The sequence below is a fragment of the Aquarana catesbeiana genome, linkage group LG03, assembly GCF_042186555.1.
Source record: "Aquarana catesbeiana isolate 2022-GZ linkage group LG03, ASM4218655v1, whole genome shotgun sequence".
In the NCBI taxonomy this organism is placed as follows: domain Eukaryota; kingdom Metazoa; phylum Chordata; class Amphibia; order Anura; family Ranidae; genus Aquarana; species Aquarana catesbeiana.
The window spans coordinates 727,752,578-727,770,110 of record NC_133326.1 but is presented as its reverse complement, the minus strand read 5'-3'; the positions used below and the strand labels follow the sequence as shown (position 1 = coordinate 727,770,110).

The 17,533-nt window shown below is 45.7% G+C and overlaps 1 protein-coding gene across 2 annotated transcripts in view; it reads right to left on the bottom strand.

The window, feature by feature from the left end:
• Nucleotides 1-587: 587 nt before the first annotated feature.
• The window catches only part of LOC141133771 (phospholipid scramblase 3-like), a 31,326-nt gene continuing 14,380 nt past the window's right edge, over nucleotides 588-17,533 (bottom strand). For both annotated transcript variants that reach the window (XM_073623324.1, XM_073623325.1), the window contains exons 6-8: nucleotides 10,114-10,275; nucleotides 9,889-10,017; nucleotides 588-6,534 (exon numbers count right to left, since the gene is read on the bottom strand). In XM_073623324.1, the coding sequence (XP_073479425.1) occupies nucleotides 6,475-6,534; nucleotides 9,889-10,017; nucleotides 10,114-10,275 (351 nt within the window). In that variant the 3' untranslated portion in view covers nucleotides 588-6,474. The remainder of the gene's footprint in view (nucleotides 6,535-9,888; nucleotides 10,018-10,113; nucleotides 10,276-17,533) is intronic.

Below are 17,533 nucleotides of genomic sequence, written 5' to 3'. Positions count from 1 at the left end.
ATGTGCAGTTCATTTCATTCTGAATAGAAATTCAGACACATTTTTCATTAATCGGAAATTTGGATGAATCTGAATTTCCGAATGACAGTAGTAACCAATTTAAATGAATCCGAAAAAAACAAAATAATAAAATTTCAGATGGATTTTAAATAGTTTTTGAATTGAATTCAAATTTCCAAAGATAATAAAATAGAATAAAAAATAAAGGAATATAATTAGAGAAGAATAGAATAGAAAAAAATAAATAAAAAAAGAATAGAATAAAATAGAATATAATCGTCTTCTTAAATTTGAATTTCAAATATAATAAATTCAAATAGAATAGAAACATTTGTAATAGAAAAGAATAAAATAGAACAGAAAATAAAATAAAAAAAATAAAAAAAACAATAGTATAGAATGGAATAGAAAGAATATACCCATCTTCCAAAATGTCAATTTAGAATAAAAAAGAATATAATAGAAGATAAAAGAAAAGAACAGAAAAAAACGAGAAAAAGATAGAATAAAATAAAATTGAAAGAATATAAGTGCCCCAGGCAAAAGTGCCAAACTGTGGCCCCCAGTGTGGGGGGAAGGTGGCCGGGGGGGGGGGGGGGGGGGATTTGTAGTGCTTACAGGCTAGACATGTGCAGCTCATTTCATTCTGAATAGAAATTCAGACACATTTTTCATTATTCGGAAATTTGGATGAATCCGAATTTCCGAATTACAGTAGTAACAAATTTAAATGAATCCGAAAAAACAAAATAACATAATTTCAGACAGAATTCAAATAGTTTTTGAATCGAATTTGAATTTCCAAAGATAATAAAATAGAATAAAAAATAAAGGAATATAATTAGAGAAGAATAGAATAGAAAAAAAAAAAAAAAAAAATACAATAGAATAAAATAGAATATAACCTTCTTCTGAAATTCAAATTTAGATTAGAATAAATTCAAATTCTAATAGAATAGAAACTATTGTAATAGAAAGAATAGACTAGAGCAGAAAATAAAAGAATAGAAAAAAAAACAATAGTATAGAATGGAATAAAAAGACTATATCCATCTTCCAACATGTCAATATAGAATAAAAAAGAATATAATAGAAAAAAAAAAAAAAAAGAAAAGAACAGGGAATAAAAGAAACATTTTCAAAAAAGATTTTCCCCCTTAATGACCAGGCCATTTTTTTTGCAATTCGGCACTGCGTCGCTTTAACTGACAATTGCGACGTTGCACCCAAACAAAATTGACGCTTTCTTTTGGTGGTAGTTGATCACCTCTGCGGTTTTTATTTTTTGCGCTATAAACAAAAAAAGAGCGTCAATTTTGAAAAAAATAAAGCAATATTTTTTACGTTTGTTGCCAAAAAAAATATTAAAAAAAATGTCTTCCTCAGTTTAGGCCGATTACATATTCTTCTACATATTTTTGGTAAAAAAAAAATCGCAATAAGCGTGTATTGATTGGTTAGTTATCGCATCTACAAAATAGGGGATAGATTTATGGCATTTTTATTTATTTATTTATTTATTTTACTAGTAATGGCGACGATCAGCGATTTTTAGTGGGACTGCGACATTGCGGTGGACAGATTGGACATCTAACTGACATTTTTTACCGTAATCAGTGATAAAAATATGCACTGACATTGTACTGATGACACTGGGAAGGGGTTAACATCAGGGGCGATCAAAGGGTTTACTGTGTTCCCTGCAGGTGTGTTCTAACTGTATGGGGGATGGGCTGCCTGGGACAACACACAGATCCATTTTGCTGCATAGCAGAAAGACAAGATCTGTGTGATCTCCCCTGTCAGAACGGAGATCTGCCTTGTTTACACAGGCAGATCTCCGTTCTACCACTACGGGGAACAAACGCGGGTGGCCAGCGGACATAGAGTCTGCCCCACCCGCTGATTGGTGTGTTAGAGTTCCCGAGCCTACGTACAATGATGGCGATTCGCGGGAATGAGCCAACCTGCCGCAGTACGATGACGGCAATTCGCGTGAATGAGCCGACCTGCCGCAGTACAATGACGGCGATTCGCGGGAACAAGCCGACCTTTCGCCGTACAATGACGGCGATTCGTGGGAACGAGCCGACCTGCCACAGTACAATGACGGCGATTTGCGGGAACGAGTCGACCTGCCGCAGTACAATGACGGCGATTTGCGTGAAAGAGCCGACCTGCCGCCGTACAATGACGCTGATTTGCGGGAACAAGCCAACCTGCCGCAGTACAATGACAGCGATTCGCAGGAACGAGCCGACCTGCCGCAGTACAATGACGGCGATTCGCAGGAACGAGCCGACCTGCCGCAGTACAATGACGGTGATTCGCAGTAACGAGGCGACCTGCCGCAGTACAATGAGGGCGATTCGCAGGAACGAGCCGACCTGCCGCAGTACAAAGACGGCGATTAGCGTGAACGAGCCGACCTGCCGCAGTACAATGACGGCGATTCGCAGGAACGAGACGACCTGCCGCAGTACAATGACAGCGATTCGCGGGAACGAGCCGACCTGCCGCAGTACAATGATGGCGATTTGCAGGAATGAGCCGACCTGCCGCAGTACAATGATGGTGATTCGCGGGAACGAGCCGACCTGCCGCAGTACAATGGTGGCGATTTTGCCCTAATAACACCTGCTCTCCACCCAGCTGACCCCTGTCATCTGCTCTGTTGACCCCTGTCCCCTGCCTTACAGACCCACTGTACACTGCCCTACTGACCCCCTGTATATTGCCCTACTGACCCCCTGTGTATTTCCCTACTGACCCCCTGTATATTGCCCTACTGACCCCCTGTATATTGCCCTACTGACCCTGTGTATACTGCCCTACTGACCCCCTGTACACTGCCCTACTGACCCCCTGTATACTGCCCTACTGACTCTTGCACACTCCCCTGCTAACGCCCTGTTCCCTGCCCTGCTGACCCCCTGTACACTGCCCTACAAACTGCTAACCCTTTTCTCTGCTATCCCCTGTACACTGCCTTACTGTGTCCTATACCCTGCCTTGCTGACCTCGCATCCACTGCCCCCCTGACATTTTTTACAGCACCCCCAGATAGATCAGGCAGGCTAAAGCCAACACTGCATCCCCACCTTTTTGTATGGCAGGATATTTCCAACCTGTAAATTAATGGGGCTGGGTAAAAAAATTGGTTGCTAAGTATGTGGCAAATGTCTTAGCACCCATTGACAGATAGGAAGCAGTTATATATTGTAGCAGTAGAATTACCACTACTATAGTTGATATTTGCCTTTCTCTGAATAGGCTAAAAGTCCAGCATTCAGGAAAATGCTTAGGGTTCATTTACACTTGCTTCGGCTTTAACACACATTAACGGCTAGTTTACACGTGCTTCAAAACATGGCTTTGGACACGCTTTTGTTACAGCGCTCTGAATGCCAGTCAAAGCTCCTGTCACTAAATAAAATGGTTAGCTTACAGTCCTGTTTACATCTTGCTTTTGCTTTGCTTCTGCTTCGTTTCAAAAATTATACCCAATGTAGTTTTGGTGGTACTTCAAAGCGTCTTCAAAGCCTCCATCAGTGGTGGCCCGTCCATAGGGGGCGCTTAGTCGCCGCCCCCAAAAAAAGAAAAAAAAAAAAGGTCACTTTAATGCCCCATACACACTACAACGATTTTTTTCAACGGATGTTGGCTCAAACTTGTCTTGCTTACACACGGTCACACAAATCTTGTCGGAAATTCCGAACGTCAAGAACGCGGTGACGTGCAACACATACGACGAGCCAAGAAAAAATTATTCTGAGCATGCGTGCCACTTTGTGCGTCGGAATTGTCTACACACGATCAGAATTTACGACAACGGATTTTGTTGTCGGAACATTTGAGATCCAGATCTCAAATTTTGTGTGTGACGGAAATCCCGATTGAAAATGTCCGGTGGAGCCTACACACGGTCGGAATTTCCAACAACAAGCTCCCATCGAACATTTTCAGTCAGAAAATCTAACCGTGTGTACGCAGCATAAGAGTGACCAGGCGCCGGACATGTGTTGGTCTATGGGAAGCTTCCCAGCCTGCAATCAGCTGATTGCAGGCTGGGAAGCCGATTTGCCCATGTTTAGGGTGTGTTCGGGGCGCAAGCGATGCGCCCTGAACACTCCCCACTCTACTGTCATTTGTCTCATCAGTCCTTTCCTATCTTTTTATTGGCCAGGACCAGAGGACAGTGGGTGGTGCTTTTGCAGCACCACTTCCGGTTTCCCAGCTCACTGCTGTGTGCTCTGGGTAGCGGAGGTCGATGTCGGTACCAGGAAAGGGGAGGACGGTCAGGCTGAAGCTCGGTGCGGTCCTGTATTGTCGGTGCTCCGCCCCCTTGCCTTACCCAGAGGGGTCTGGGGGTGACATCGGGGGGGATTGGCTGGTGGAGGATTGGGCGGAGAAGATACTGAGATGTGAGACCCCTCAGCCCGGAGCCCCATGTGACCGTGGAGGTGACTGGCTGGCTGACCGGGGAGGGAGTGAGGCGGCCTCTGCTGCCCTGATGGTGTGAGCGGAGGATCTGCTTTGAGGCTGCACCGAGGAGGATCGGCGGGGATGGCCGGGATCCTGACGGTAAGAGAGATCCACAAATACATTTGATGGGCACAGTGACAGCATTTCATGGGCACAGTGGCTGCAATTGATGGGCACAGTGGCTGCATTTAATGGGCACAGTGGTGGCATTTGATGGGCACAGTGGCTGCAATTGATGGGCACAGTGGCTGCAATTGATGGCACAGTGGCTGCATTTAACGGCACAGTGGCGGCAATTGATGGGCACAGGGGCTGCAAGTGATGACACAGTGGCTGCATTTGATGGGCACAGTGACAGCATTTGATGGGCACAGTGACTGCATTTAATAAGCACAGTGGCTGCATTTGATGGGCACAGTGGCTGCATTTGATGGGCACAGTGGCTGCATTTGATGGCACAGTGGCTGCATTTAATGGGCACAGTGGCTGCCTTTAATGAGCACAGTGGCTGCATTTGATGGGCACAGTGGCTGCATTTTATGGCACAGTGGCTGCATTTGATGGCACAGTGGCTGCATTTAATGGGCACAGTGGCTGCCTTTAATGAGCACAGTGGCTGCATTTGATGGCACAGTGGCTGCATTTAACGGCACAGTGGCGGCAATTGATGGGCACAGGGGCTGCAAGTGATGACACAGTGACAGCATTTGATGGGCACAGTGACTGCATTTAATAAGCACAGTGGCTGCATTTGATGGGCACAGTGGCTGCATTTTATGGCACAGTGGCTGCATTTGATGGCACAGTGGCTGCATTTAATGGGTCAATGATCAAATACAATCAAAAGAAAGCTCTATTTGTGGGGAAAAAATGATAAAAATTTCATTTGGGTACAGTGATGTATGACCAATCAATTGTCATTCAAAGAGTGACAGCGCTGAAAGCTGAAAATTGGTCTGGGCAGGAAGGAGGGTTTAACTGCCCGGTAAGCAAGTGGTTAAAGCTCGCTAAGACAACATGCATTGATATTGAGGCCACTTTAGAATGCGGTAAGCACGCTTTACGGTACAGTAATATGAACCTGTGCTATATGAAATAATAGTTGTATTAATATGTTGAGCATTATGGAACATATACAGAATTTCGCAGAAGAATGCGCTGACTGACGGAGGTCGCCGTCAGAGTCAGAGCCCCTCCCCTTTTTCTGCCGTGCTCGGGTGACGCTGGTGTACGCGGCCAGCGTGCACGCAGTGTTTGTCGGGTATATCTTGCCTCCCCTGACACAGCGTGGGCGCCTCTGTTCCGAGATGGTTCATCATCAACTTCAATCCATAGTGCCTTCTCTCCTGCCTGGGATGCATGTAAGCCCATACATGGTCACTTTATCCACCTCCTTGGCTGGTTGAAATCGGTTTTGCCTCTGCTGTTTGCTTCAAATTCCTTTTTACTTGTGTATATACCACAGTCCACTATTTTTGGATGTGGATACGTTTGATGCTCCAATTATATTTATATAGTTTTATATATCATTGTTTTTATGCATGTTACATGATTAATAAAATTGCACTTCTACCCCTGGTACCTGCATGTTTTCCATGACCTCATTTAAAGTCCCAACTCTTATTAATTTTCGCATACAGGGATGGAGGCACTTCAGGTGCCTCATTTAAAGTCCCACTTCCCCTTTTCCCCTCTTTTCTATGCCTGGAAAGAGGCGGGAGCAGTATAGGCAAAGTTTTGGTTAATTTAAGGTCCTACTGGCAGCTTAGTGAACCAGGTCAAGTATGGTCTGAGATTCCACTATACCATACCTTAAATGTTAGTGCAGCCTAATAAACCAAGCTCATTGTTTAGTAGAGTTTTGCTAAGGCCCACGTGTGATCATTTGCAGAGGAAGAAAAAAACTGCTCTGTATATCAGATACATCTAAACATTATACATGGCACAATAGGATACATAGTATAGACATATACATTATGGCATTGGGCTTCAGTTCCTGCTCCTCGCTTTTCTCCCCACATATTCCTTCTTACTAAGGATGAGATTGTCCTGGAAGAGAGTCAAGCAGAGTCAATAAGGAGCCCAACGGATGGTAAAGTCTCTCTATATAATCACATATCTATATCTGCTGATGTGCATTCTTCATCATTGTCTGTACTAAAGATCAGAGATTACTTCTATGGAGGAGATACCCTGTTGCCCCGAAAATAAGACCTAGCGTGATCGTCAGTGATGGCTGCAATATAAGCCCTACCCCCTAAATAAGCCCTAGTTAAAGTCCTTGTAGGTCTTATTTTCAGGGTAGGGCTTATTTTCGGGGAAACAGGGTAGGACTTATTTGGGGGGTAGGGCTTATATTGCAGCCATCATTGACAATCACGCTAGGTCTTATTTTTGGGGAAACAGGGTAGGAAACATTATACTGGGCAAAATAAGAACAGTGCTATGGGGTACATGTTATATGAGATGCAATAGGTCGCAGCTAGCAATGGGCCTAGGGTAACCACGTGTCCCGGATTGCCCGGGACAGTCCCACATTTTACAGGTCTCTCCTGGGTTCCGGGCACTACCTTGTCCCGGAATTAAAATTACACAGCCACCCCCCCCCCTCCCAGGCCAATCTGATGCCCCCAAAAAAGGCCGCCGCATTGCCGCTTTACTCACTGGAAAGTGCTTGTCCTGGTCAGCCGAGACCCATATTACTTTGTTCTACCGCTGGCTCTACACTACCCGAACTGGTTGCTAGGACCGCCTGCCGCCTGGCATCTAGCAACCAGTGACATCACATCACCACAGAGCGAGGCCGAGGCCGAGGCCCCAGCATTCAGAGCAGAGGAGGAGGAGGATTTAACTTTCTTCCCCGTGCCTAGTGCTTTAGCTCCACCCACCTCCTCTTCAATCTTCTCTAGCGGAATGCTCAGAGGGAAGGGAACTGGCAGGATTTGAGAGCAACTCCCAATAATCGGAGGTGAGGCCGGGCACCGGGGATGGATGGACCACCATGTTTGTCATGAGACACTAACTGCAGAGAGGATGGCAGATGAGCTGGCAGCAGAGGACACCCTCAGAGGGATGAGAGGAGGACACATCCTTAGATTTTAGGGATTCATGCTGGGACTTGTAGTCCTCCACTTTTGGGGGATGTGATCCCCCAGAAGTAAAGGACCACAGGTCCCAGCATGAACCCCTCAGAGCTGAAGATGTGATACCCCTCCAGCTAGGAAAGAACTACAGGTCCAGGTAGGAACCCGTGAAATCTATGGGGTCACAAAAAAAGTATCAAAAATCATCTTTTTTTGGGAAGGGTGGGGGGGGGGCCCTAAATGGCAGTTTGGAAATGTGGTCACCCTAGATGGGCCCAGGTTTGATTGGCAAATCTTGTTAGAAATGTGGCAGAGATCTTCTTAGTGGCAAAAGCCTATAGGGAGGGGGCTCAAGCCATGCATGGGTAGCTGGGCACTGCCATGGGGGACATGGACTAATCCCAATTTAGAAAAAAAAATCCATACAATGGAGAGAGGGCCCTTTTAATTCTTTAAATTATAGATTTGGGGATTCCTTGAGGCTAAGTTTTGACGTGTAGTTGTGTAGTTGGGGGTCAGTAAAAATGTGTGGTTGAGCAACATTTTGAGTGCCCATTCCCCCGATTCTATCTCAGCTCCATCTAGTCCCCCGATCCCATCCCGGCTCCATCCATTCCCCCAATCCCATTTCGGCTCCATCCATTCCCCCAATCCCATCCCAGCTCCATCCATTCCCCCAATCCCATCCCGGCCCCAGCCATTCCCCTGATCCAATCCCACCTCCATCCATTCCCCCCGATCCCATCCCAGCACCATCCATTCACCCGATCCCATTCCTGGCACCATCCATTCACCCAATCCCTTTCCTGGCTCCATCCATTTCCCCCAATCCCATCCTGGCTCCATTCATTTCACCCGATCCCCTCCCCGGCTCCATCCAACACCCCGATCCCATCACGGCTCTATCCACCACCCCGATTCAATCCTGGCTCCATCCACCACCACAATAAAATCCTGGCTCTATCCATTCCCCCTGATTCTATCCCAGCTCCATCTATGCCCCCCGATCCCATCCCAGCTCCATCCATTCCCCCCAATCCCATTCTGGCTCCATCCCTTCCCCCAATCCCATTCAGGCTCCATCCACTCCCCTAATTCCATCCATGACCCTGATCCCATCCCGGCTCCATCCACCACCACATTCCAATACTGCCTCCATTCATCCCCCCCATCCCATCCCAACTCTATCTATTCCCCCCATCACATCCCGGCTCCATCCATCCCCCAATCCCATCACAACTCTACCCATCCCCCGATCCCATCCCAACTCTATCCATCCTCTAATCCCATCCCAACTCTATCCATTCCCCTGATCCCATCCCAGCTCTTTCCTTCCCCCTGATCCAATCCCAGATCCACCCCCCTGCCCTCTACCCCATGCCTCCCTCATCTGCAAATTTAGTGTACATAGAAATCATCACAGACCTCAGATCAACCGCATTCTGGCAGAGTGGTGTGCTGCTCCCCGCCTGTACAGTAAAACACAGGAGGAGGAGAAAGGAAGGGTTCAGTGCACTCCGATCTGCACTGTGTGTCAGAGGCAGCCGGGGAGGGATGCTGGCTGCCATGCAAAGACAGTGTAGCTGGCGGTATGCAGAAACCAAGACACCCCACACGAGCCGTGGGTGTTTCAGGAATCAGCCCTGATTCGTCGGGACCCCGGGACATGAATCAAATTCCGGGACGGTCCTGGTGAATCAGGGACAGTTGGGAGGTATGGGTACAGCATTGTAGAATTGGCCAGCAGCAGAATAAGGCCCTTTTTATAGTGAGGGGGCTGGTTTATACTAAAGCCTCAGCATTGGCCCATCTTAGTTTAAAGCAGGGGGCCCCAAACTATGGCCCAAGAGTCACATTTGTCCCGCTTACAAGATTTTGTCTACAGCAACTCTGATGTGAGGGCGGGGGTCTCTGATGTGAAGGGGACTTCTAATGTAAAAGGGAGCATTCTGATGTGATGGGGGGGCTTTTGATTTGAAAGGGAGATGTAGTCTGTAAAGGGGACTCTGATGAAAGGGGGGCATGCTTATCTGGGGATGTGATCAGGGTGGGGGTATCTGTGGGGTCTGATCAGAGTGGAGGGGGGTATCTGGGGGTATGATCACGGTGGGGATATCTAAATTTTCCCTGGTTAGGGGGAGCAAATTAATTGCCTTGCCCCGGTGCTCATTGAAAACCCAGTTCACGCCACTGGTCCCTATCTCTAAAAGAGTATGACCACAATTTACCAGAGCTTTAGATGTCATCATTGAACAGAACGTTCTGCTAACCTGGGGTGCTGGTTACCTCGTCATGTGAGTAATGATATCAGTGCACTCACCAGGTACATGGCAGCACCCAGGAGGGTGGCTTTTATAGTCACATCCAGATCCAGTGGAAATGAGACAACATAATTGCCGCTCTCCATCCGCATCACCCCGACAACATGCTGCTCATCCCGAGACTTCACCTGAGAAGGAGACAGAAAGGTCACGTGAAATGGGTTAGGGCCGGCTGATAACCCCCCACCAACCTACTCTACAACCGCAGGGGCCGGCTGTTTTACCTCGAAGGTGGAGTTTCCAAAGATGCTGGTCTGAAAGCTCGGCCCCAGAATAAGCAGAACAACCTCTTGGCTGGCGTTCATGACGGACAGGTGGGTCACCATGTTGTTCCAGTGCAGCTTCACTGATCCAATTGGATGTGCAGGAGGACACTGAATCTCCACCTGTAATAAGAGACACAGTCATCTCACCTCCACAGTCCATCTTCAGATACACTCCATAGCTGAATGTTTCTGAATACCTGACCATTTGGGATGAGTAGAGCCAGGCAAAGTTCAGTTCACTGAGTGATAGGTGAACCTGGCGGGAGGTCCAAGAACCCTGAACATAGTGCTGGACCCCACTGAAATCTACAGTAGGTGAGCCTTGGGTTTTTCTAGTCTTTCTCAAGGCTAATTTGTGAGCATTTGGTAAAAAGAGACATCAGTAGACTAGGCACCACCCTGAGGGCGTCTAACAATGCACAACAATTTGTAATAGATTGTTCTGTGGGGAGAAGACCTTTAAAGGTTGCTTTGCCCTTTGTATGAAAATCATTTGCATATTACCCTTGGCCAGGATTGATCTTCAAGATTCACCTCCCATCGACATCAATGGCCGCTCCTGGAATGGCGACAAACTTTGACACTTAAAAAATCCCCAAAGGCCACGTTTAATAAACTCTACAGGTTACCAGTTTTGAGTTACAGAGGAGGTCTAGTGCTAGAATTATTGCTCTCACTCTAACGATCATGGCGATACCTCACATGTGTGGCTTGTACACTGTCTTCATATGCGGGCGCTACTCATGTATGCGTTCGCTTCTGCGTGCAGACACACAGGGAAGGGGCACTTTAAATTTTTTTTTAATTATTTTTTTATTTTACTTATAAATATTTACGATAAAAGTGATCTTGCGGCGAACACGCTGCGGAGACTACTTTTATCTTAAAGCGGGCTGCCTGTCGTTTGAGAAAATACTGGGATTATGGCAGCTGTCTACTGCCATAACCCCGGTATTTAACATCAAAGTACCAATGTATAACGACGGCGGGCGGTCCGGGTGGTCTATTAAGCCAGCAGGTGGCTCTGTGGTCACTTTTTTTACCTGCAAAAGAAAATCGAAAGTTTTTTCATTTTTATTTTTTCTAATCTCTCACTCAGGCCAGTTGCCCCTGGGGCACATGTAAGAAGGTGTCTATAAACTGTGTGTATATATATATATATATATATATATATATATATATATATTATATATATATATATAAATAATGTGCATGTACTATAAAATGCATAAATATCTCCACCAGGGGGCACATGTGGGCAGGTGACTATACACTGTATATACACTCACCAACCACTTTATTAGGTACAGCTGTTCAATTGCTTGGTAACACATATTGCTAATCAGCCAATCACACGGCAGGAACTCAAGGCATCTAGACATGGTAAAAACGACTTGATGAAGTTCAAACCAAGCATCAGAATGGGGAAGAAAGGGGATTTAAGTGACTTTGAACAACCAATGGTTGTTGGTGCCAGACATTCTGGTCTGAGTATTTCTGGGATTTTCACGCACAACCATCTCTTGGGCTTTCAGATTTCAGCCAGTGTAAATCTGCCCTCCCAAACTACAATTCCAGCTTCCTCGCTGCCAAGCAGACCTTTCTTATCTCTCTCCTTAACAACTTTCTCCTTAACAACTTATCATCCTGTCCCCTTAACTCTTCTCTGCCTTCAACTCTCTACTTTGTCCTCCACCGCCTCCACCCACCAACTCACTCACTGCCCAGGAGATCGTCAATCACTTCAAACAGAAGATTGATACAATTCGCAAGGAGATCTCTACTGTTCAGATACCCTCCATGCCTTATGCCGCGTACACACGAGCGGGCTTTACGGCATACTTGGTCCGGCGTACCGGAGTCCGTCGGACAATTCGATCGTGTGTGGGCTCCAGCTGACTTTTTTTTCCCAAAAGTTTGACGGACTTAGATTTGAAACATGTTTCAAATCTTTCCGACGGACTCGAGTCCGGTCGAAAAGTCCGCTCGTCTGTATGCTAGTCCGACGGACAAAAAACTGACGCTAGGGCAGCTATTAGCTACTGGCTATGAACTTCCTTGTTTTAGTCCGGTCGTACGTCATCACGTACAAATCCGTCGGACTTTGGTTGATTGTGTGTAGGCAAGTCCGTTCATTCGGAAAGTCTGTCGTAAAGTCCGCCCGTGTGTACGCGACATTACACTACATTCCTATGAGTACAATCATTACTTCCCTCTTTCGACCCCCACCACTATAGACGAGGTTGCTAAACTACTTGCCAACGTCCATCTAACCACCTGCCCCCTGGATCCTGTTCCCTTCCAAATGCTACGTCCACCCTCTGGCTTTATTCTACACTCTCTAACCCACATCTTCAATCTCTCCCTTTCTTCTGGCATCTTCACCAACTCTCTAAAACATGCTCTAGTCACCCCATACCTCAAAAGCCCTCACTGGACCCATCCAATCTTAACAACCTATGCCCCATCTCCTTGCTCCGGTTTTTGTCCAAACTCCTTGAACCTCTGGTCTACAACCGACTGAGCGACCACCTTGCTGATAATAGCCTTTCTTGATCCCCTTCAGTCTGGATTTCGTCCTCAAAACTCCACAGAAACTGCTCTCCTAAAACTAACAAACGATCTACTAACAGCCAAAACCAATGGACACTATTCTGTACTTCTATTCCTGGACCCTTCTGCTGCCTGTGATATGGTTGACCACCCCCTCCTCCTCAAAAAACTCCATGCCTTCAGTCTCCATGACTGTACTTTTCGCTGGATCTTCCTACTTATCCAACCACACCTTTAGCGTTACTTACAATTCTGCTTCCTCTTCTCCTCTTCCATTCTCTGTTGGGGTCCCCCAAGTTTCTGTTCTTGGACCTCTCCTATTTTCAATCTACATCTCCTCCCTGGGTCAGTTGATAGCCTCCCATGACTTACCACCTCTATGCTGAGGATACCCAAATCTATTTCTCTACCCCTCAGCCCACTCCCGCTATCTCCTCACGTATCACTAATTTACTATCAGATATATCAGTCTGGATGTCACCCCACTTCCTCAAACTCAATCTATCCAAAACCGAACTTATAATTTTTCCTCCCCCACATGCCCCTTCCCCTTCCCCTGATCTCTCTGTAAAACTCGATGGCACAACTGTAAGCCCACCCCCGCATGCCAAGGTCCTAGGTGTAGTCCTGGACTCTGAATTCTCCTTTAAGCCCCATGTCCAATCACTGTCTAAATCTTGCCGCCTCAACCCCCGCAACATCTCCAAAATATGCCCCTTTCTAACCAATGACACAACAAAGCTCTTAATTCCCTCCCTGGTCATCTCTCACCTCAACTACTGCAACTCTCTTCTCATTGGCTTACCTCTACATAGGTTATCCCCCTTCAACCCATTATGAATGCTGCTGCCAGACTCCTCCACCTCACCAACCACTCAGTATCTGCTACTCCTCTCTGCCAATCTCTCCACTGGCTTCCGCTCACCCAACGATCCCAGGTATGCAGAATACCATCTTTGACCACACCTAATGTCGTGTACACACGAGCGGAATGTCCGTCAGAAAAAGTCTGACGGGAGCTTTTCATCGTATATTCCCATCGTGTGTAGGCCTCATCGGAATTTTTTATGTCGAAAATTCTGACGGACCTAGAAACGGAACATGTTCTAAATTTTTCAGACGGAACCAATTCCTATCGGGAAAACCAATCGTCTGTATGCTGTTCCGACGTACAAAAAAACGACGCATGCTCTGAAGCAAGTAAGAGACGGAAGCTATTGGCTATTGAACTTTCGTTTTCTAGTCCCATCGTACGTGTTGTACGTCACCGCGTTCTGGACGGTCGGAATTAGGTGTGACCGTGTGTATGCAAGACAGTTTGAGCGGAATTCCGTCGGAACTCCGTCGGAAAAACCTTCAGAGTTTATTCCGACGGGAAAACCGGTCGTGTGTACAGGGCATAACACCCAACCTTGAAGCAGATGGTCTACAGAAGCAGAAGGCCACACCGGGTGCCACTCCTGTCAGCTAAAAACAGGAAACTGAGGCTACAATTTGCACAGAATCATTAAATTGGACAATAGAAGATTGGAAAAAACATTGTCTGATCTGATGAGTCTGGATTTCAACTGCGACATTCAGATGGTGGGGTCAGAATTTGGCGCATGGATCCATCCTGCCTTGTATCACCGGTTCAGGCTGGTGGTGGTGGTGGTGTAATGGTGTGGGGGATATTTTCTTGGCACACTTTGGGCCCCTCAGTACCAATTGAGCATGGTTTAAACATCACAACCTACCCGAGTATTGTTGCTGACCATGTCCATCCCTTTATGACTACAGTGTCCCCATCTTCTGATGGCTCCTTCCAGCAGGACAATGTACCATGTCACAAAGCTCCAATCATCTCACCACTGGACAATGATATCACTGTACTTCAATGGTCTCCACACTCACCACATCTCATCCAATAGAGCACCTTTGGGATGTGGTGGAACGGGAGATTGGCATCATAAATGTGCAGCAGACAAATCTGCAGCAACTGCATGATGTTATCATGTCACTATGGAGCAAAATCTCTTAGGAACGTTTCCAACACCTTGTTGTGTCTAGGCCACCAAGAATGAAGGCAAAAGGGGCTCCAACCCGCTACTAGCAAGGAGGACCTAATAAAGTGGCCAGTGAGTGTGTATATATTTTCACACAATATTACCAACATAATTACATTATATTACAGTTATTTTATTTTAATGTTATATTATTATACACTATATCAGTGATGGAGAACCTTGGCACCCCAGATGTTTTAGAACTACATTTCCCATGATGCTCATGCACTTTGCGCTGTAGTTAAGCATCTGCACTATATTATCAAAAGTATTGTGACGCCTGCCTTTACACACACATCTTCACTGGAACTTCAGTGACATCCCAGTCTTAGTCCGTAGGGTTCAATATTGAGTTGGCCCACCCTTTGCAGCTATAACAGCTACAATTCTTCTGGGAAGGTTCCATAAAGGTCCATAAAGACATGGATGAGCGAGTTTGGGGTGGGGGAACTTGACTGTCCTGACCTCAACCCAATAGAACACCTTTGGGATGAATTAGAGCGGAGACTGCGAGCCAGGCCTTCTCGTCCGACATCAGTGCCTGACTTCACAAATGTGCTTTTGGAAGAATGATCAAACATTCTCATAGACACACTCCTAAACCTTGTGGACGGCCTTCCCAGAAGAGTTGAAGCTGTTATAGCTGCAAAGGGTGGGCCAACTCAATATTGAACCCTACGGACTGAGACTGGGAGGCCAATAAAGTTAATGTGTGTGTAAAGGCAGGTGTCCCAATACTTTTGGTGATATACTGTATATAAATATACTGTATATATGTATACATATATACACACATTATTCTGTACTATACAGTGCATACATGTGTACACCAGGGGGCACATGTGAGAATGTGACACTACATTGTATATAACTATACATATAAATTCTATACTATACTACTACTGCATACCTCCCAACATGTTGCGATAGGAACAAGGGACACCTATCAGCAAAAGTCATAGGACACTATGCCACTCCCCCTTAAAGGACAATTATACAAAAAAATTATTAGTTAAACCGACAAGTGTTTTTATTTTTTACCACTACTATTCCTTTATATTGGCTTTTGAAATTCACAAATGCAGAAAATTATAAATTGGATGAAAGGTTTAGCACCGGGAAACACTTTTTGAGAGCTAAAAAGTGCATTTTATATACAACTATATGGATCAGACCAAAATGAGGGGCAAATGAGGAGGAAAGAGGGACAGAGGGACTTTGCTCCAAATCCGGGACAGTCTCTCGAAATCCGGGACAGTTGGGAGCTATGTACTACTGTATAGTGTACAGTACATACATATGTCCACCAGGGGGCACATGTGAGAAGGGGACTCTACACTGAAGATATATGTATACTATACTATACAATGCATACATATCTCCACCAGGGGGCACATGTGAGAAGGGGACTCTACACTGAAGATATATGTATACTATACAATGCATACATATGTCCACCAGGGGGCACACATGAGAAGGGGACTCTACACTGAAGATATATGTATACTATACAATGCATACATATGTCCACCAGGGGGCACACATGAGAAGGGGACTCTACACTGAAGATATATGTATACTATACAATGCATACATATCTCCACCAGGGGGCACACATGAGAAGGGGACTCTACACTGAAGATATATGTATACTATACAATGCATACATATCTCCACCAGGGGGCACACATGAGAAGGGGACTCTACACTGAAGATATATGTATACTATACAATGCATACATATCTCCACCAGGGGGCACATGTGAGAAGGGGACTCTACACTGAAGATATATGTATACTATACTATACAATGCATACATATCTCCACCAGGGGGCACACATGAAAAGGGGACTCTACACTGAAGATATATGTATACTATACAATGCATACATATCTCCACCAGGGGGCACACATGAGAAGGGGACTCTACACTGAAGATATATGTATACTATACAATGCATACATATCTCCACCAGGGGGCACACATGAGAAGGGGACTCTACACTGAAGATATATGTATACTATACAATGCATACATATGTCCACCAGGGGGCACACATGAGAAGGGGACTCTACACTGAAGATATATGTATACTATACAATGCATACATATGTCCACCAGGGGGCACACATGAGAAGGGGACTCTACACTGAAGATATATGTATACTATACAATGCATACATATGTCCACCAGGGGGCACATGTGAGAAGGGGACTCTACACTGAAGATATATGTATACTATACTATACAATGCATACATATCTCCACCAGGGGGCACACATGAAAAGGGGACTCTACACTGAAGATATATGTATACTATACAATGCATACATATCTCCACCAGGGGGCACACATGAGAAGGGGACTCTACACTGAAGATATATGTATACTATACAATGCATACATATCTCCACCAGGGGGCACATGTGAGAAGGGGACTCTACACTGAAGATATATGTATACTATACTATACAATGCATACATATCTCCACCAGGGGGCACACATGAGAAGGGGACTCTACACTGAAGATATATGTATACTATACAATGCATACATATCTCCACCAGGGGGCACATGTGAGAAGGGGACTCTACACTGAAGATATATGTATACTATACAATGCATACATATCTCCACCAGGGGGCACATGTGAGAAGGGGACTCTACACTGAAGATACATGTATACCATACTAAACAATGCATACATATCTCCACCAGGGGGCACATGTGAGTAGGGGACTCTACACTGAAGATATATGTATACTATACTATACAA